At 43.2% G+C, this 22,185-nt stretch overlaps 1 protein-coding gene and 1 long non-coding RNA gene across 2 annotated transcripts in view; one reads left to right on the forward strand and one right to left on the reverse strand.

Annotated features, from left to right (window-relative positions):
- LOC116068736 overlaps window positions 1-7,027 on the forward strand; it is a 33,442-nt gene extending 26,415 nt beyond the window's left edge. The window contains exons 3-4 of the long non-coding RNA XR_004109672.1: window positions 563-632; window positions 6,635-7,027. This is a non-coding gene — a long non-coding RNA (uncharacterized LOC116068736). The remainder of the gene's footprint in view (window positions 1-562; window positions 633-6,634) is intronic.
- Window positions 1-22,185, reverse strand: part of Baiap2l1 (BAR/IMD domain containing adaptor protein 2 like 1) — a 96,589-nt gene that overhangs the window by 34,966 nt on the left and 39,438 nt on the right. Inside the window, exon 3 of the mRNA XM_031338670.1 lies at window positions 21,785-21,871. Coding sequence (XP_031194530.1) covers window positions 21,785-21,871 — 87 coding nt within the window. The remainder of the gene's footprint in view (window positions 1-21,784; window positions 21,872-22,185) is intronic.

Here is a 22,185-nt window from a genome sequence, read left to right on the forward strand (position 1 = left end):
GGTATTTTAAAATCGTCTCAGTGAGGTGTGGAGCATGACAGCAATACAACACCAGGTCTACAGAGTGGAATACAATACAACACCAGGTCTACAGAGTTGCATATTAGGGATCTAGTGGTTACCTCACTGACAAAATCAGGAACCAGTTTTAAACCAGAAGAGAAATACAGGGTTTAGGTGACAATTCTGTCACTGGCCTGATGAACTGATTCTGAAAGCAAGTTGAATGTTATTTCCCACCCGACTCTTGATTAACAATTAGTCTACCTGCTTGTCACAAGTATAGCAAGCTAAACACAGGGTCTGTGATAATACTTAAGGTGGATTTCTTTTTTTTTTAAAGGTACTTATTTATTTATTGTATGTATATGAGCACACTGTCACTGTCTTCAGACACATCAGAAGAAGGCATCAGATCCCATTACAGATGGTTATGAGCCGTCATGTGGTTGCTGGGAACTGAACTCAAGACCTCTAGAAGAACAGTCGGTGCTCTTAACTGCTGAGCCATCTCTCTAGCCCTTAAGGTGAATTTCTTATTTAAAATGTTTTTTTTTTGTAGGTATAATGTGTCTATGTATGTGTTCATGTGAATGCAAACATGTACATGTGGAAACCAGAGACAACCTCAGGTATGGAGCCTCAACTTTTTTATTCTGTCTAGAGTCTGCTCTTTCTACTTTCTGCATATGCCAGACCAGCGGGCTCTGGAGCTTCCAGGGCCTCTCTTGTTTCTGCCTCTATCCAGCACGACCGTAACCAGCCTACATACATGGCTTCTGAGGACCCAAACTCAAATTCATAGAGCCATCTTGTCAGCTGAATACCTCCAGTTGAATTTTAATGTACTCTTTTTATTTCAGCTAAAAGAATAGTTTTTAGTTCCAGGACAGCCAGGGCTACATGGAGAAACCCTGTCTCGAAAAAACCAAAACACAAAACCAAACCAAACCAAACCAACCAAACAAAAAAGAATAGTTTTCATTATTGTATGTGCCATGGACGGAGATCAGAGGATAACTTTTGGATGTCAGTTCTCTCCATCCACCTTTATGTGGGTTCTTGGGGATCAAATCAAACTCAGGTCACCAGCCTTGCATGAAAAGTGCCATAACTCACTGAGCCATCTTGCTGCCCCAAAAGAATGCTTTAATTTATTCAAGTGTATCAACTGTATATCACATAGAAGAAACTTATCAATTTTGTTCTCATATAGAAATGCTAAACAATTGTTTTCTTTACAGCTTAGTGTAAAATACAACATTAAAGATTAGTGTGTTCTACAAATAACTTCAAGTGAGGTGAATTGAACATTAATGATTCACTTTTATTATTTACTGAAATACATCTATTGTGATGCTGACACCAATGAAAACGGTTGTTAACCACCAATCATGAATAAGGTGACAATGGACAATTTCTGATAATGAAGTCAATTAACTGTAGACATTTTCATTCAAGACTTAATGGTACATCTGGAATTGTACACATTTCTGTTTTTGTTTTTATTTTAAGTCTCTCTCTCTCTCTCTCTCTCTTTCTCTCTCTCTCTCTCTCTCTCTCTCTCTCTCTCTCTCTCTGTGTGTGTGTGTGTGTGTGTGTGTGTGTGTGTGTGTGTGTGTGTGTGTGTGAAGGCTAGATGGTAGCATCAGATCCTCTTAAGCAGGAATTACTGATGGACAATATGGATACTTAGAACAGTACCTGGGTCCTTTGGAGAATAGCAAGTTCTCTTAACTGCTTAGCCATGTCTCCAGCCCCTGAGGATCTTACTGAGCTTTTGAGAGGATGGAAGATTTTCTTAACATTTAACGAGGACTCTACTGAGAGTGAGACCTATGTCTGACCCTGAGCTTGGGATCCTGACTTCTAGGAGTCATTGGTTCAACTCTGAGTGGAGAGTTCCCGGGGAAGGAATTTGGTTTTGTGTTACTGGGTACCAGTGATTGTTCATCTTCACTGTCAACTTGATTGGACTGAAAGCTCATCTCTGGGTGTCTCGGACATTTCCAGAGAGTTATTAAATCAGGAAGGCTCTGACTTAATAGATTAATCCCTTGATGGATTCATACTATGATGGCATTACTGGGAGGTAGGGAAAAGTAAGAAGTGGGCCCAGGTGCATGCAAGTGGGTCTTGCACCTGGACTGAGTTTGAGGAGTATATCCTGGCCTGGCTGTTTTCTCTACTCTTTTTTTTTCTGCTTCCTGGCTGCCATGGTATGCCTACTCTGCTCTTTTACACCTTCTCCCGCATGACTGACTATCACTCCATCACTCCTGAAAATATGAGCCCAAGTCAGTAATTCCTTAATTTTATGTTGTTTTAGGAGTCTATCAACATGATGCACAAGTAACTAATGCAGTACACAAGGCTGAAGTGATGCTCAGGATGTGGGAGACAAACGTCTCATCAGTACCAGAATGCTCTGGATTGGTGAGATCATGAGATGGCTCAGTGGGATTGGCACTTGCCACCAAGCATGGTGACATGAAGACTCACATATCAGAACAGAACCACTGATTTCCACATGCATGCCATGGCACACTCATATATGTATGTACAGAGACATGTACAAAAATATAATAAAAATTTAAAAATACTAGAGCATTTGAATTTTTGTCTAAAAATAGAATTGTAAAAAAGGCTGGGCAGTACTATAGGGCCACATGTAGGCTAAGGATTGGGCTGGTTCTTGACACTATTTCAGCTGAGTGAAGGAACTACACAGGAGGTAAAGCTAAGATGGTAGAATTGCTTTTCCAAGGCTCCACTACAAGTCAGCCAGTGTCCTGGCACATAGACACACACAGAAGCCCTGAAACAGGTAGAACAGGGTTCATGATGGCTGTCTGTTCTACAGTCTGACTAGAGAGAGGCCTTTCAGAGAGGATCAGGCTCCTGGGCTTGGCTGGGAGGCATACACAGCTTGTCCTATGTAGCAGGCTGAGCCTGTGAGACTTGACAGAAACCCCTCCTCCAACCTAGAGACAGTCAAATGAGAAGACATCAAGAATGGCCACATTTATGATCCAGGGAGGACCTAGGAACTAGCTTAGTTAGTATTGCTGTTGTTGGACTGGTGAGACCTGTTTATAGGGCCTGCTCATAATGATCTCCAAACTCGTTTCCAGTGGAAGGCTCAACATCTCCAGTCCTTCTCCTCACATGGTGCTCAGTGGACCAGCAAACAAGTGTTTCTTCCCCTACCCCCACCCACCACCCTGCCCCACCTGGACTGGCATACCAGTCTTGTCCCATGCTTCCCCATTTCTACCTTTTACCATTTATTCTTCATTTAGAACCCAGGAAAAGCCTTTACAAATCTATGTCTAGTCATTCCACTCCCAGGCTCAACACCTTGAGAGCCCACACCTTCAGCTCAGGTTGAAAGGCCAATTCTTCCCTGGCCCACAGCCCGATGTCCTGGCCATGTTCTTACCCACTTCATCTAAAGTGCTCACCCCCCTCACTTTCCTTGCTTCCCCAAGGACAGAGACCCATGCCTGCTACAGCCCCAGGACCTTTATTTACACTTGCTGGTTTTCATTGGAATGGTTTGTATCAGACATCTGCCTCACAATATACGCATGGTGCCTACAGCAAGCAAAAGCAATTGCGCTCCATCCTGTCCTCATCTGTCTCCTGACATGTCACACCATGTGTCTATTCTCCACTGGAAAGTCCCCAGGGAGGGGAACTTTTGTGGTATTCATTTATCCTCAACACTAGAACAAGGCTTACTAGACAACAGATGCTCATTTCAATCGGGAAGGAGAAGCTGGGAAGATGACTCGGGGATTTAGAGCACTGATGCTGCTTCTCAGAGGACCCAGGTTGGATTCTAATTCATAACTATCCATAACCCCAGTTCCAGGGGACATGGCACACGCATATGTGTGTATGTGGGCAAAACACTCCTACACCTAAAGCCAAATAAAAAAAATCTAAACAACTGTCAAAATAAAAACTAAATAGGAAAGAAAAATACTTCCATTATCACTTAATTATCAACTGGGATTTGGGTTTCATGTGGCTTTTTGGAATACCCCAAAATCAATTTTCTTTTGCTCAGCTTTCTCTGAGAGCCAAGAACAAAGAAGTCCCAAACTTCCTTAGTACCACAGCGTGTCTCTTCTTCTCCACCACCCAGCTCCAAAGGAAGAAAATTTACAGAGAAATATAGACAGCCATCAAAAGTAATGAATATCACCAATGGGGAATATAGCTCAGTAGCAGAGCATTTGACCAGCACACATGAGGTCCTCAGTTCAATCCCTGGTAATAGCCAAAGGAAAAACAAGTAACAAATTATTTGTCACTCTAAGTATAGGTGTGAGGCCCTGGGTTCAAGCACCAGTATCAAAAAATTAATGAATTCAAGTTTAAAAGTAAGTTTTAGAAATAGTCAAAATGCTGGGTGGTGGTGGCGCAGGCCTTTAATCCCAGCACTTGGGAGGATTTCTGAGTTCAAGGCCAGCCTGGTCTACAGAGTGAGTTCCAGGACAGCCAGGGCTATACAGAGAAACCCTGTCTCAGAAAGCCTTATCTCAAAAGGGGGGCAGGGAACTGGCCAAAGTAATTTATACCCAAGGGTTTAATTATGTAAAAAATAGACAATTTAAGATAATAGAGAGAAAGACTAAATTTGATGTTTATTAGGTTCATTTTTCAGTCAAGATATAAGATTTTTTTTTTTAGAATATAGAATCAATTTTTTTTGATTTTCATTACAAAATCAAAGTATATTATTTTTGACATCTCAGAGGACTTGTAAATTATATAGCATTAATATAAATGGGAAATTAAGCTGGATTGAGTACAGAATAAAAGAAATAAAATTAAAATACTTAATTAGATACAGTAAAACTTCAAAAGAAGAGACACATGATGGTTCAGGCTGAACTCAGGAAACAGTGAGGTAGAAGGGTTTTGAGTTTGAGGTTACTCTGAGCACATAGCTGGCAAGACTCTGGCTGAGAAACTTAGAGAAGCACTGGGGATAGAGCTTAGTTGGTGGAATGATGCTTGGCATGTGTGAGATCCTAAATCAAACCTCCAGCAGCACATAAACCAACCTTTGCATTGGGAAATTAAAGCAGGAGATCAGGAGTTCCAGGTCATCTTCAGCTATATAGTAAGTCCGAGGACAGCAGGGACTACATAGAAAGACCTTGGCTTAAATAACCCAGCCAGAGGTTGGGAATGTAGTTCACTTGGTAGAGTATTTTTTGTTTTGTTTTGTTTTGTTTTCGAGACAAGGGTTTCTCTGTATAGCCTTGGCTGTCCTGGAACTCACTCTGTAGACCAGGCTGGTCTGGAACTCAGAAATCCGCCCGTCTCTGCTTCCCAGGTGGTGGGATTAAAGGTGCACCACCATTGCCCAGTTTCACTTGGTAGAGTATTTACCTAGCATATATGAGGTTCCAGGTTCCATTGCCGGCACTGCATTAGCTAGGTATGGTGGCATGTACCAGTAATTTCAGCTCTCATGAGGTAGAAGCAGGAGGACCAGAAGTTCAAGGTCACCCTCAGCTACACAGAGAGTTTGAAGTCATTCTGGATTACATGGGATCCCATCCATCCATCTATCTTGGTTTGTGGTTGTTGTTGCTTGTTTTAGTTTTCTAAGGCAGGCTTTTTTTTTTTTTCTTTTCCAGGTAGCTCTGGCTGTCCTAGAACTCATTCTGTAGACTAGGCTGTCCTTGAACTCAGAGAACCATCTGCTTCTGCTTCCCAAGTGTTGTGATTAAAGGCATACACCATCACCACAACCAGTGCATATGTGTGCGCATGTGCACACGTGTTTTTGGGTTTTTTTGTTTTTGTGTTTTTTCAAGACAGGGTTTCTCTGTAGCCCTGGCTGTCCTGGATCTCACTCTGTAGACCAGGCTGGCCTCAAACTCAGAAATCCACCTTCCTCTGCCTCCCAAGTGCTGGGATTAAAGGTGTGTACCACCACCACCGGGTCATATGTGTATTTTTTAAAAAGACAATCAAAAACAACAAACTGAGAGTAGAGTGAGGACAGAGTGTGGAAAAGAGGGAGAGAAAATGAATGAATGAATGAATGAATAACACTGTTCCACAAACCCTATCAGGACAGAGGCGGAAGCTGTGCCTGAGTGACACATCAGCCCTGGGGCTCTGCAGAGTCACAGGGATGGACTGCTGGCCTGTGAGGTGCAGGTCATGGTTGTAAATGCCTGTCATTCAAGGTGTCTCCTTGCTCATCTGGTAATTTGTACTGTATCTCTGAACCCATGCTCCTAAAGTATGACTAAGTTTCTAATAACTCCCAACCCTTTGGTGTCAATGATGCTAATTCCTCAATTTGAAATGACACACACCAACACACCAAGAAACAAGAGTCCATTTTCCTTTTGCACATTATTGCCCATGATCCTCTCCACAAGCTCCAAAGCCCACGTAAATGAAGACAGCTTCATTCAGTTCCTAAGAGAAAGCACAGCTTCTCTAACCTCCCCTGCAGCCCATCCTCAGACTTGCAATTTCTCTGGCATGAGATCTTTCCCCATGAAATTCTGTAGCTCTTGTTACTCCTTTACTCAATGTCAATACCAAATCAAACTGTGTATATCTATATTTTCATAACCTCTTTTCTATGTTATAGGTGAAGACCAGGTCTGCTGCAAAAGATGGCCATGGTTTCAAAGGAGAACCGATTCCTAGATTAAAATCAAAACCCCATGTCAAAGACCCCATGTCAACTCACTTGGCCAATCAAGGATTCTTAAGTTCATCTGTAACTCTTCTTCTTACATCTTTGCCTCGCCAAAAGCTCATCAATGAGCTGGGACAGTAAGACTGGCTCTTGCTGCTACCCATCCTCCGGCAGGTCCTGCTGACAGATCACTCGGATGCCTTTGCCCAGCCTCACAACTATTCCTGAGACGTGAGCAGAGGATGCCAGCTCTTTTACAATTTTAACTTTTTAATTACACACACGCACTCACACACACTTGTGGGGGGAAGGAATGTGCATATGAGTGCAGGTGCTTGTGGAAGCCAGAGAGATCTCAGACCCCTCTGGAGCTGGAGTTCTAGGTGGTTGTGAGCTGACCATAATGGGTCCTAGAAACTAAACTTGGGTCCTCTCCAGGAGCAACAAGTGTTCTCCAGCCGAACTTCTTTTTTGTTGTTGCTGTCAATAAAGTACCCCTAAGTGCTAATAGTAAGATTTAGTATATATATTCACAGTGCTGTGCACACCACTGCCTTTAACCACAAAATCTTTTTTTATCACTGTGTTTTCAAGCACACAAAGAGAACCCAACTCACTCCTCACTAGGCAACCAATCCTCATTTGGTTCCCTTTAAACTTCAAAGCTTGCTTTGTGGTTATTAATGTTTTTGAGTATGTCATATAAATGGAATCATGCAATATATGGTCCTTTTATTTAGCTTCTTTGACTTGTTTTAGAGGCTCAACTATGTAGCAGCACGCATCAGTACTCCATTTTTTTTCATGGCTAAATAACACTTCATTACAGGGACAGATCATAAATTGGCTTTCTAATTATAAGCTATAATTAATGTTCAAGTTTAAGATTATGTGGTGTTACACGTTTCATTTCTCATACACGACTAAGAAGTAGAATTGTGTCACATGAGGATTTAAGGAACTGAGGCTCTTCTCTAACTTATCTGTCCCATTTCACACCCCTACAAACAATAATGAGGCCTTCAGTTTCTCTGCATTTTATTTTATGAGAGAGGGTCTTCCTGGCTGCCCTGGAACTCACTGTATAGACCAGACTGGTCTCAAACTCAGAGATTAGCTTGATTCTGCCTCCCAAGTGCTGCGATTAAAGACATGTACCACTATGCTTGGCTTGCTACATCTTTGCTAATATTGTTATTGACTGTTTTTTAAAATAATTTTAGGAGCTGGAGATATGACTCAGCAGTTAAAGAATATTGGCTGCTCTTCCAGAGGTCCTGAGTTCAATTCCCAGCAACCACATGGTGGCTCACAACCTTCTTCTTTTTTTTTTTTAAAGATTTATTTATTTATTATATGTAAGTACACTGTAGCTGTCTTCAGACGCACCAGAAGAGGGCATCAGATCTCATTACGGGTGGTTGTGAGCCACCATGTGGTTGCTGGGATTTGAACTCATGACCTCCCGAAGAGCAGTCGGTGCTCTTCCCCACTGAGCCATCTCACCAGCCCGTCTCACAACCTTCTGTAATGGGATCCTATTATGCAGACAGGCCATTCATATGCATGAATTTGTATAAATAAGTAAACCTTAAAAATTTTTATATTTATATATATGTATATATATGTACACAAACTAGAGTGCACAAACAGAGGTCAGAGGATAGCTTATGAGAGTCAGCTCTCTCTCACCACATTGGCCCTTAGGACCTAACTCAGGCTGTGTGGCTGGCAACAAGTACTTTATCCACTGAGCCCTCTTGCTGGGTCTTGGCTGCGTTTTTAGTTGTAGCTGCTTGGCTGGGTGTGAAGTGGTTATCTTGTGGTTTGGTTTGCATTTCCCAGTACTTTTTCCTGTGTTTTTGCCTTCCTAAACCCAGAGAGTATTCCATCTATATAACAAGGAATCTTCCTGGTCTCCCTACCAGAGCCGCCATTCCTACCGTGGTCCTGCTGCATGCTGGGAAAAGTCTGTAGCAGGTTGGGCCTTACTTCCTTCATTGCCCCTTTCTGTTCCTGTGCTCCTGAGCAGAGCCACTGTCCTTGGTGTGCTCTCAAGTGCCTCCCCCTGTGTGCTAAAACCTGCTTTTCCCTTTTCTGACACAGTGCTGCCAACAGTTTAAGAAATGTGCATTCATTCATAACAAGGTACAAGAAGCTCTTGTCATCAAGGATGGTGTCAGCAGCTGAGGCAGAGTCCCTGGTTCCCTGGCACTGATCCTCCAACATGATAGGGCATTGCTTTGGCCCTGAGTCAGTCTGACGACATCAGCACAAGGGTACCCACCACTTCCTTTTTTAAAAGTTAAAATATTTAATATTTGTGTGTGTGTGTGTGTGTTTATGCACACACATGTGTATATGCCTTATAAGTTCAAAGAGGGGTTCAGATCCCCTGGAACTGGAGTTCTAGGTGATTATGAACTGCTCAACCTGGGTGCTGGGAACTGAACTTAGGTCCTCTTACCCATGGAACTATCTCCAGAGTCCTTTTTTCCTTATCTTGGACACTTGATTTTCTTATTTCTTTCTTTTCTTCTTCCCTTCCTCCCTTCCTTCCTCCCTCCCTCCCCTCCTCCCTCCTTCCCTCTCTCTTTCTCTTTCTATCTTTCTTTCTTTCTTTCTTTCTTTCTTTCTTTCTTTCTTTCTTTCTTTCTTTCTTTCTTTCTTTCTTTCTTTCTTTTTTGTTTTTTAAGACAGGGTTCCTCTGTATAGCCCTGGCTGTCCTGGAACTTACTCTGTAGACCAGGCTGGCATTGAACTCAGAAATCTGCCTGCCTCTGCCTCCCAAGTGCTGGGATTAAAGGCATGCACCACCACTGCCTGGCCATGATTTTCTTCTAGGAGAAAAAGATCAATGAACTGTGAAAAACAGGTTGAAAACAGATAATTTTATGTTTGCACACTTCCAAATTCAAAGATTCTGAAGATGAATGAAGTTGTAATAAAAAACAGGTGTTGTTTTAGATTGTTATGTAGGAGTGTCCAAGGAATCAGGTAGAATAAGCTAAAGTAGTAAAGATCTCATAACCTAACCTCTATGGGGTGTGTCCGTGATTCAAACATGAAATATCTCCTGCAGGCATGTGCATCTGAACACATTGTCCCCAGCTGGGGTGCTGCTTTGAAAGGTTGTGGGACCTTTTGGATAAAAGGCCTAGGCAGTAGAATGGGTCTCTGGTGGTGGGTCTGGAAAGGTGTAGCTCTGTCAAGTTCTGACTCAGTTCCCTGCTTCCTAGTCCACTAAGAGGTGGAACAAAGCGCCTCTATCAGACTCGCCCATTGCGATAAACTCTGGTGTGGCTTCCTCACAGCTGGATAAGTTGCGGGTGTCTGTTGCTTTAACCCAGTGGAGAAAGGCACCTGCTGCCAGGTCTGACAACCCAAGTGATTACTGAGACCCACATGAGAAGGAGGGAATTTTTGTCTTCTAGGCCACACATCTGGGATCTAGTCAACTAATAATGAGTAGCTATGTGACCTGGGCAAGTGACTCTCCTTGAACCTGATTCCACATCTGTGAAAGGGATATGATGCTAATGACATATGTCTCATAATTGAGGTCCTTATGAATGACAGGTGACAGTACAGCATGTGAACACATAGTTACCTCAATAAAGTAAGCAATTTACAACACAGAACATTTTAAATCCCTAAGAATGTACACATATTTACACCAATATGACTATACAATAAAGACCTCTGTGATAGTTGTAAAATAAGCATAGATGCTTGTAAATTACATATTTCTAAACTCTTTTTCTCTATAATTATTACAGATAAAACCTTTCCTGCACTAAACAGACATATTGCTTACAGACACTGAAAAACACTTGTGAGGGCTGGAGAGATGGCTCAGTATTAAGAGCACTGACTGCTCTTCCGAAGGTCCAGAGTTCAAATCCCAGCAACCACATGGTGGCTCGCAACCATCCACAATGAGATCTGAGCCCTCTTCTGGGGTGTCTGAAGACAGCTACAGTGTACCTACATATAATAAATAAAAAAATCTTAAAAAAAAAAAAAAGAACAACATAAAAAAAAAAAAACCACTTGTGAGTGCAAGAGGTGGTATCATGTGTATGATTCCAGGAAAAACTCTTGGGGTATTTTTTTCCTTCCCCATTCTAAACTGTAATCATGTAATGAAAAGTTATAGGGCTAATGAGATGGCTCCGTGGATAAAGCCACCTGACAACTCAAGTTCAATGATCTGGACCCATGTGGGAAGGTGCGAATCTACTATTCCCCTGCCTCGAATCACATGCCATGGTACATGTGTTCTGGCCTCACCCCTATTACATAAATTAGAAAGGGAATAATTTTTTTTCCTAAAAGCTAGGATAGGAGGCTGGCAAGATGGCTCCATTATACAAGCATAAGGATCTGAGTTCAATACCTAGGCACCTATATAAAAAACTGGGTGTGCTAGTGATGATAGCAGTGGGGAGGTGGAGACAGTTAATACCCTAGGGTTCAACGGCCATTCGGTCTAGCCTGTCTCAAAAAAAGAAAATGTTTCTCCAGGGGAACACTGCCTGGACCTGAATATTGAAGATGAATTCTGGCTTCCAATACACATTCGTGTGCGTGTGTAACACACATGCTGGAAGAAGCAGTCATGTTGTAAATTGTTCCAAAGTAAATACCATGTGCCTAACATGAAATGGTATCTGAGAGACAGGAACTGCAGACTTGACTCACCTCTGAGTCAGTTCTGGCCCTATGGCAGCTGCATGGTTAACACTAGCTTTTATTCTGCTGAGTGATGATAGCAAGATAATCTGACAGCCATATAAGAAGGCATGTCACAAAAGTGTATCTTTTTATGTACAAAAAAATTAAATTGGGGCTAGAGAGATGGTTTCGTGGTTAAGATCACTGACTGCTCTTTCAGAAGTCCTGAGTTCAACCACATGGTGGCTCATGACCATCTGTAATGGGATCTAATGCCCTCTTCTGGTATGTCTGATGACAGCATTAAATAATTAAAAAAATTTAAATTGGCATAATAGGACACATAGCCCAGATCTAGTCAACGAATAGCTAGGTGACGGGGCAAGTGACTCTCTTTGAACCTACTTCCACCTCTGTGAAAGGGATATGATGTTACTGACATAAATCTCATAAGGTTGTCACAAGGACTACAGAGTCAATCTGTATTCAGTGCTAGGTCAGCGCCTGGCATGTGGATGGTACTGTCAGGTAAAACAATGAACACCCTACTGTTTCTTATTTTCCATGGCAAATCTCCTTAAAAGGAGCCTTAACTGTAACTAATGATCATATGACTTGGGTTGGAAGTAACTGGTTCGGCTCTGCTGTACTTACTCACAGACTGCTTTGAATTCTTTTGTTTTATTTATATCATAGGAATGTATTAACCATACTTCTCTAATCAGTATGCTTCTGTGCATGTGCAAATGTGTGTGAGGAGGCCAGAGATTGATATTAAATGTCTTCCTCTATCACTCTCTACATTATTATTGAGACAGGGTCCCACTATGTAGCCCTGGCTGGCCTGGAACTAACTCACTATGGAGACCACGATGGCCTTGAACTCATAGAGATCCATTTCTGTTTCTTGAGTGCTAGGATGAAAGATGTGTGCGCCACCACACCCAGCTCCGCTTTTGAGACCTGCCCGCCTTTCACTGAACCAGGAGCTTACTGGCTAGTGGCCTTTCCTGTGCTCCACACTTCTACACTAGGGCTTTTATGCAGATGCTGGAATGCCCACTTAGGCCCTCATACTTGCTAAGTAAGCACTTCTCCCACTGAGCCATATTCCTAGTCTTGTAGATTTCTTTTAAAAATATTCCTTCATACCTTTTTCTCTTCTTATTTTAAGATGAAAGACTTGATCTGCAATCAGTAAGAGAAAACACTGTCATGGTGGTACATGCCTGCATTTCCAGCAGTCAGAACACTGAAACTGTGAGCTTGAGGGTAGCTGGGGCTATAGGAGACTGACTCAAAGGGAAAGGGACAGAGGGAAGGGGAAATGCATGGGCTTTTAGGGTACAGAAAGGAATCTACTTTGTTTTCAATTTAAGATGCTGGTCTGACCAGGCAGTGGTGGCACACAACTTTAATCCCAGCCTTTGGGAGGCAGAGGCAGGTGGATTTCTGAGTTTGAGGCCAGCCTGGTCTACAGAGTGAGTTCCAGGACAGCCAGGGCTACACAGAGAAACCTTGTCTGGGCAAAAAATAAAAAATAAAAAAAGAAAAAGAAAAAGAAGATGCTGGTCTGGAGTCTGGGGAGATGGTCCAGTGAATAAAGGTGCCTGCCACCAAGGCTGACACCCTGGGTTCTATCTCTGCAATGTACCTGTGGAAGGAGAGAAGTGACTCTCACAGGTTGACTTCTGCTCCCATATCATCATGTATGTACACACATACACACACACAAAAATAAATAAAATATAAAAAGAAATTAAATATATAACTCAAAATAATGAAACAGCTTATTAAATTGGAACAAAATAACTGCCTAAATTTATATAATGATAAGATAAAAAAAATCAAAGTTAGTTTATAAATTCCCAGAAGAAAGGCTGTTTTTTGTTTGTTTGTTTTTTTAAATAAATAAATGCAAACAACCTTTTCTTTTCCCCCCTCTGCTTAAATGATCAAAAAAAGTCATTCAGAAGCTCTTTGAAATATTTTTCTAGAACATTTTCTCCAAGCTATCTTCTGTTTTCTCTTTCAACTTTTTCAGTACTTCCGACGTTTAGAGCCAAGCCTGACAGCCTCCTCACACTGAGCTTCCTCTCTCTGTGCCGGAGGTCAGCATGCTGCCAATCTGAGCTGAACACATGGCATAAAGTTTTATGTGTGTGACTACAGATCACACCCTGGCAGGCTGTGGCCATGAATGTGGCCCTGTGAGCTATTTGACAGTTAAGCACGGTGGATTAGACCATTTTACCTGCTGAACCTTGTTTATAGCACTACAGAGCTGAGTCCATGAATCCCAACAAGACCAAGTGGATAAGGACCGAGTCCCTTAGAATGCTATGGTTGCTGGGGTCATGTTATTAATGTCTGTTGAGCCCTGACACTCAGTAAGAAACCGTTTTTCCTATCAAGCCTCTGACAGGATCACTCATGTTTACCTGCATGATATTAAGAATTGCTTTTTTAGGGGCTGGAGAGATGGCTCAGTGGTTAAGAGCACTGACTGCTCTTCTGAAGGTCCTGAGCTCAAATTCCAGCAACCACATGGTGGCTCACAACCATCTATAACAAGATCTGATGTTCCTCTTCTGGAGTATCTGAAGACAGCTACAGTGTGCTTACATATAATAAATAAATAAATTTAAAAAAAAAAAAGAACTGCCCTTTTTTTTTTTTTTGAGACCAAGTTTCATGTGGCCCAGGCTAGCCTGAAGACTCATTATGTAGCTAAAAATGATCTTGAATGTATGATCTTCCTATACCTCTCTGCTGCCTCACAACTCACCAAAGTGCTAGGATTATAGGCATGTGTCCAGGCTGGGCTCATACTTGTAGTCTTTAAACTTGTGATCCTCCTGCCTCAGACTTTTGAGTATTTAGGTGGGTTCCACAACACCAGTTGACTTCTCTTTTTGAAGATGCTTTAGGGTAAACCATAAATACCTGGGTTATATAGTGTGACCCTGTCTCAATTCAAACAAGAGCAATTTCTCAAGAATAATTTTAATAGTGCTGCTGGCTTCTCATATAACTTTAGATGTGTACCTAGAACACCTTTTCTGTGCTTTAACAAACTGTCACATCCTTTCTAAGTTTGGATCCGCTTAGAAATGTATGAAAAAGACAGAGAATGTAGCTCAGTGGTAGAGCACTTGCCTGACATAAGCAAAACTGTGGGTTTAATTCCCAGTGTGTGGGGTAGGGTAGGAAAAGGCAAACTCAAATTCCTCTCTGTATTTTTGAAACATGCTTTGTTACCATGTTCACACATACCCAGAAAGCAGTCTGCACTGGATGACAACTGAGTGGACTCAAATTCAATTCTGACACTATCTGAAGACAGTGATAGATTCCACTGGCTAAGAGCTCAGTCTCACAAGGTTGTTCCTATTCACATCTGATAGAAAATAGATTATCACTTACTTTCACCCATCAGCTGTAAGCTGGGTTTCTCACCCTGAGTTTGGCTACGGGAATCTCTCAGAATAGGTAAACATTACTGGCTCATTAGAAAGGAGTCCTGACTAAGAAAAATTTGTTAAAATTCTCATATTATCCAGGTATGGTAGCACACACTTGTAATCATTTGGGAGGCTGAGGCAAGATGGCAACATCATCATGCATGTGCACACTCATGCATACACGTGAGTGCATGGGGAAAGAGAGAGAGATTAAAATAGAAAAGTGAAAAACAATAGCCTATAACCAAATCAAATGGAACTGATAAGGCGTAGCCAACTGAGCCAGTTGCCCTGCTCACGTTCCGCAGGCTCTGCATATGCAACCGCAGGAACTAAAAGGAGCCCAGATTTATTGGCATAATTGAAGGAAGTGGTTGTGATGAAAGGATGAAGATGCTTCTGAGAAAATGATGCCAGCAAAATCCCTTCAAATGAAAGGAACTCCTCAAGACATCTTGCAACACCGCAACCACAAAGGATAGAACGTTAGAGGCTGTGAGATACAGTCTTGATCTCTGTCCAGATTACTAGCATGGAGCTGCTGCCTTTAACTCTTAGGGTCTGGAGGGACAAGTCTTTGTATGCTGAGGAACGGACTGACAGCCAGGGCACCTGAGGCTCTGGATGGGGCTGTTTGCCAGCAAGTGAGTAAAACAGTCATGGCTTTTAGATGCTTCTGTAAGGATTGGGTTGAGGGGAGCTTTAGATAGGTGAATACACATTGGTTCGTGGAGCATAGTACACAGGGAGAGAATGGAAGCCTGTCCTCATGCCTCCAGATTCTAAGTATCCCTCCAGAGTCTGTCTGTCTGTCCTCCTTCCCTACTTCCCTTCCTCCCTTCTTTCCTTCCTTCCTTCCTTTCCTTTTGTTTGTTATTGGTTTAGGTTTTTTTGTTCTGTTTTGTTTTTCAAGACAGTTTCTCTGTATGTACCCTTGGCTGTCCTAAAGAGCCACACACCTGAGCCTCCAAAGCACCAGGATTAAAAGCCTGCACCGCCACTGCCCAACTCAGTCAACCCTTTTTAAAGGTCCCACAACAATTACAATTTTCTCTCCTGAATATTAAGATGACTGCTAGGTTTTGATTTGCAATTATTATTCTGGCATTATTACCATGTGAGGCAATTAACGCTTTAAAATGGATGTTTTAATTGTGCCAGTTACGCAATTAGAAAAAGAACAATAGAAGAAAGAAAAAGAATGGGAAATAAAACAAACAAACCAAAGAAATGATAGAGAGAATGGAATGACTGACTCATGAAAAAACAAGCGTCATTGTGGGAAAATGTGTATTCTTACAAACCCACATTACCTACTTTATGAATGAAAAGAATGTCTAGGAGGAACACTAGTAGTATTTGCTAATTTCCCTTCGGTGAAGTAAAGTGGGGGCTGGAGGCATCTTTCTACTCTTTGATATTTTAGAAGCTGGGAGGCACATTATCTCATTTCCTCTTCAAACAACCTACACAGCATGACCTTCACCTCCTTTAAGCACGCCCAGCCCACTCATTAAAGGACAAGAGTTGCCCAAGCTCTATTCCACCCAGCAAACCAACACCACCACCTCTGTGGAGCTCTCTCCAGTGACAGACAGCCTCGCTCAAGATGGGAAATAGCCTGGCTTCACTGTCCTGGCCATGGGGTTCTTTCCTGGGCTAGAGCTGGATGGAATGAAGACAGGTAGACCTGCCCACCTCCATAGGATCTTAGACTTCTCAAGTCTTGCTTTGTCTTGTTTGGCTACAAAGTCCATGTCCAGGGAGAATGACTCCATGTTGTGGTCACCATGGAGGTGGGTTATCACTTCCCTTTGCAAAGGAGGTAATTACTGTTTGTTCTTAAGCCTAGCAGCCACCCCTAAGGGAACATGGAACCTACAGATCACTCAGAAAAACTCTGCCCAGGAATGAATGGAATGAGTGAGGACCTCAGGTGATAGAGGAAGCATTTCCCACACATTCTCAGTGAGGGTTTAATGAAACCCAAATTTGGGTGGACAGTGAAAGACACTGTGTGCGTGCAAGTGTGTTTGTGTAATTTATCTGTTATTTCCAAATCACTAACGTCTTGATTCCTGCTGTTAACACACACATTGGAGGGAAACCATCATCTTCAAGGGGAACTGATCACCACTAAATACACTGGCCAGGCCTGCTCTGCCACTAATATCAACTTTAATAACTTTCTTTTTTTTTTTAATTTTAAAGTTACATAAAAAATAGGGAGATTGGGATAAGGGCAGTACACGCATGGTGTGTATGTGTGTGTTGGTCAAAAGACAATTTCCAGGAACTGGTTCTCTCTTTCCAATATGTGGGTTCCTGGGTACAAACTCAGATCCTCAGGCTTGAGGTAAGTGCATCTTGCCACCCCTTCTTTCTTTTTTCAGTTAAGGGGACTATGTTGCTCTGGCTAACCTTGAATTCAGGCTCTGAGTGCTGGGGTCACAGGCTTGGTTTCATCCCCTTTCTGAAAAGGCCCCCATGGTTGAGGCTTCAGTGGTTCCTTGGCTGGTTCTTCTTCTCCCCCTCGCCTCAGTGACAGTGCAAGAACTCAGATTCTGAAGTTAGACTACCAAATGAGTGAGTGATCTGAGACAAGTCACTTTGCCTCTAGACCTTGCCTCTAAGAGATGGAAGGCACTTATGCCCACCACTCAGGCCTACAGTGAGAACTACTTTTAACTGTGCGTGAAATGCTGGGCACCCAGCTCACAGCAAGTATTTAGGATCCACTATTCTACGGAGTGAGTGAGACAGTCTTGTATTTCTCACTGGGAAAAGTGGGCAGGGTCTAACAGCACTCCCTAGAAGAGACTGTACAGGTACACAGTGAGGGTAAGTCCTGTACACAGTCCTAGCCTTCAGAAAAGGTTTTTCATTTTTCTCTAGTCCCTTAATTTTCAATCACAAGGCTGCAGGAATCACGCAGGAACCACACAGGAAAGCAGCTGCTGGGCAGAGGAGAGGAAGCAGACGCAGGAGAAATGCCCCGGAGTCCATGACCACGAGATTATCAAAGGTGAGCAGTAAAACTCAGTGGGTGGAAGAAACAAAAAGTCCCCAGTGCTGCTTCCTCTGTGCTTAGATTCTTGCCTCTAAACAGGACTGGACAGAGAAGGACAGCTGTGGTGTTCTGGAAAAAGAAGTGCAATGGGCCTGCGGGAACAGGTGACAAGGTCTGATGTATACAAATGTTGGGCAAATGCATACCAGCCCATGTGGGGGGTGGGGAAGTCACTCCAATCAGACACATGCAAAATGCAGAAGCCCCACAAATATCTGCAGGGAACATTTGTGTAATGTCCCGCCCTTCACCCAAAACCACTGAAACCAGATCATTAATGCCAGAGATGCCTGATACCAGGGCTGTGTCCGAACAGCTGTGCCTTCTCCTCCGCAGACCTTGGCTGGCCACACCAAGGAATCTTCTCTGGCAGCCAGACATGGACGGAGTGTGACCTAACCTGAGTATGGAGCATAGAGGGATCACTCAGAAAAAAGAAGCTCCACTGTGCTGGAGCTTCTGGGCAAGGGTTCCTCCTTTATAACAGGACACACCTAGGAAGACATTTCACTTCCTGTATTTGGAGACAATGCTGAGATAAGTGTGGTCATCAGGCTGGTGGTTATCTTGGTGGTATGAGGAAATGTGTATGAAGACAAGAAGAAAGAGATGGAGTCTGAATCCTTGGTGAGGACTGACTCAGCAGGCCCCACATGGAACAATAAACACGCCTATTGCTTATATCACTGTAAGCTGGACATTTTGTTACGTTTAAGCGAAAGCATACTAAATTATCCACATAGCAGCAGATTGAACAGATGCAGGTGAGATTGCCTAAATGGAAGCTATAGCTAAAAATCCACTCCATCTTCACCAACAGATTCAAAAGACACACTGAATGAAAATTTTGAAATGATTCCTGGTCTTACTGCGGTTATACTGTAGCCTTTGTGCTGGGGATGGAACTCAGGGCTCTGTGTGCTAGCCAAGTAGTGTACCCATAAGCTGTACCGCAGCCCTTCATTAAAGTTTTCTAATACATTAATAAAATGTGCGTGCAGACCATAGGACACATGTGGAGGTCAGAGAACAACTTTTAAGGAGTCAGTTCTCTCCTTCTACCAAACAGGTCCCTGGAATTGAACTCAGGTTGTCAGCCGGCAGCAAACACAGTTACTGCTAAGTCATCTTACCAGCCCCAGTCCTTCTCTGGCCTCACTATATGACCCAGGCTGACCTTGGGATCCTTCTGCTTTAGCTTCCAAGAGGTTGGGATTACAAGCATGTGTCATCCCCTGTCTTTGTGTATCTTTGTGCCGGCTAGTTTTATGTCAACCTGATACAGGCTAGAGTTATCTGGAAGGAACTCTAATGAAGAAAATGCACCACAGGCTTCCTGGGGGATTTTCTTAATTGATGATTAATGTGGGTGGGGGCCAGCTCACTGCAGGTGGTGTCTCCTCTGAGCTGGTGGTCTTTGGTGGTATAAGAAGTCAAGCTGAGCAAGCCATGAGGACCTAGCCAGTAAGCAGCTCTGAAACAACTCCTGCTTCTGGGCTCCTGCCTTGTTTGAGTCTGCTCTGACTGCCTTTGATAATGAACTTGACATGGAAGTGTAAGCAAAATACATTCTTTCCTCCCCAAGTTGCTTTTGGTCATGGTTTTTTATCACAGAACTAGAAACCAAACTGAGACAATCTTAAATAAACTCTATGTTTCATAAGGTTATGAATACCAGTATCCAAAGCCACATGAAGTATTGGAAAAGGAAGGAAACACAATTTACCTTTGGTTTATTCATTTTTTTTTTTTTTTGAGGAGGGGTGTGTACACCTGTGAACACGTGTGCATGTCTGTAGAGGTCAGAGGTCAATGTCATGTGTCTTTATCTAGCTTTTCCACTTCATTTTTGAGACAGTGTCTCTCATAGAATCTGGAGTTATTCAGGGAGATTGTCTGATCACCCAGTCCCAGGGACTCCTGTCTCTGCCTCTCTAGTGATGGGACTGTAGGCATATGCTGCCACACTCTGCTTTTACATGTGGGCAAGGGCAAGGGATCTGAACGGGGGTCCTCATGCTTGTGTGCCAAGTACTTATTCTTATTTCCCCAGTCCTTCTTTCTCCTCTTTCTTCCTCTTCTACTTTTAAAAAATATGTGTCTTGACTGCTATTCTTCTACGTGGGAATTTAAGTAGCTATAGTAAGGTATTTTAAACAGTACCAAAAGAAAAACTATGCAAGTCAAAAGAAGGTATTAAGTCCCCCAAAGCAAGGCTTACTGAGGTGAACTCCGCCCCCACCCCCGGAGAGCGCTACTACCACAAATTATGCAGTCGAGTTTCCTGCATTTGGGGAAATCTCAGGGGTCAGCACACCTGCCAGGTAATTATCTGAGGTGAACTTTTTAACCTGGAGAAAACACTGTAAATGGGTAAAAAAACTAGTAAGTAAATGTGTAAAACCCTCTGAGACAGTGGACATGAGCAAATGGACAACTGGAAACAAAGTGAAACTTGGAAGGAGCGTCACTTCATTCCCTCTGCAGAAGGAGCCTCCACCTTCACAACAGACTTCCCCCACTGAAACTGGAGTGTCAGGGCAGTGTTTATAACAACACTGTTGCTGTGGAAATAGTTGATTCAGTGTTATGGATTTGCAGCTGAATAAAGTAAGGTGTGGAACAGAAGTCTTATTTAAACAGTGGCAAGAGCCATAAAACATTAAAACGGAGAGCTGAATGGTGGTGAGTCACAGTGCCATGTGTGCTAATGAGAGGGTCGGACCTTTCCCTCCTGATGCTTGCCACAACGGCATGTTTCTTCTTAATTAAATCTTATTTTTGGAACCCTGTTATCAGCTTAGCTGCTTTCAGAACCCCAAATGTCTAAAATATTACTATTTGCTACATAAGGCTAGCTGTATGTCATTAAATGGATGGTGCTTCAGAGCTGCAACTGGTTGTCATGACACTGGGAGGTCAAAAACCGCATGGAGCACAAGCTGGGGTTTCAAACACCATATGTGATCGATTGCACTAAACGCCGCAGTGTTGCCAGTCCCACATAACATGGTTGCAGAGGTACACTGTGTCTACTGCTTCACCGATGTTTTAGGCATAAAGCAGCCAGAGAGCACGAACCCAGCCGGCCCCACACCCTGCCACAGACATCAAGCCTCTAGCTTGTTCCAGCCTTTGAACGCGGTCAGTGAGTTTCTCAAGACTACTGGACACCGAGTAGAGACCGACATGTCACTCTTTAAACACACACTCGCTCTTCACTGTGTTTTCAGAATCCTTAAAGCAGAATTCTTAGCGTCCACACAATAAAACATAGTCCACAAGCTTGAAAGACGAGAGTGGCATGTGGGCCTATTAGCAAAGTGGCCCTGCCCTGCAGGAGATGACCGCAGTGCAGTGGCAGAACTCTGTAAATAGAAGCCCAGCTTCCCCTGGCTATGCCGGGGGCTGCCTGGGGTGTGGCTATCCTCCTTGACTGCACAGGGGATCCATTCATACCAGCAAAACCGGAAAAATCACAACCAAAGGCAAGTGTGGAAGCAGTGGGAGCCAAGGGCACAGCAGGAGTCGAGGAGTCATTTTCCACACGGTGAGTCACCACAAGAACTGGCCTGTCTCACCCACCTTGGTTCAAGATGTAGGTCACAGTTCTCCAAGCTGGAACTTCAGGGATCTGAGGTGGCAGGCAAGAACCCAGGCAGCAGAGGTAGGAGCAGAGTTCCTCAGAGGCCTGAGAAGGGGCCTCCACCTTGCTCCTGAGCCCAAGTCTGCCTTCCAAAAAACTCTATTTTCACATACTAATGTGAACTCAAACTACAATGCCCAACTAGTTCCCTTCTGTGCTCCTGATCTGAGCCACTTGACACACTTTTATCAGCCTCCTGGGCAGCAGGCTAGGTTTTTTTTAGAAATGGATGGTCCGCTCACCTAGCTCCGTGGACACCGGAGACCCAGTGGCAATCTCACCAATCTTGGCCACACCGTCGTAGTAGGCTTTTCCAGCCAGGATCATAGCTAGACAGGAATGTGATACATAAAATCATTACTCAGACAAGGAAAGGAGGGAGTGAGACAGGTGCACCATCCCGGCATGCCCCTGGCTACAGGAAGTTCTAGAGCAGGCAGTTTCAGGGACATTCACAAGGCCCCGCCTGCTCCTGATGCCAGGGCCAGAGCACATGTTCCTGGCATCAAATGGTCACTGGGAACAGATACATTTTGGGACTATAGGTCGGTCATGTCATTACTCAAGGAATATTGGGCTCTGTGGCCTAGGAACCTGTTTTGTGAAAGCACATTTAATTTTTCTATTAAAAAGAGAAAGCCTC

This window comes from Mastomys coucha, unplaced genomic scaffold (assembly GCF_008632895.1).
Source record: "Mastomys coucha isolate ucsf_1 unplaced genomic scaffold, UCSF_Mcou_1 pScaffold22, whole genome shotgun sequence".
Lineage (NCBI taxonomy): Eukaryota > Metazoa > Chordata > Mammalia > Rodentia > Muridae > Mastomys > Mastomys coucha.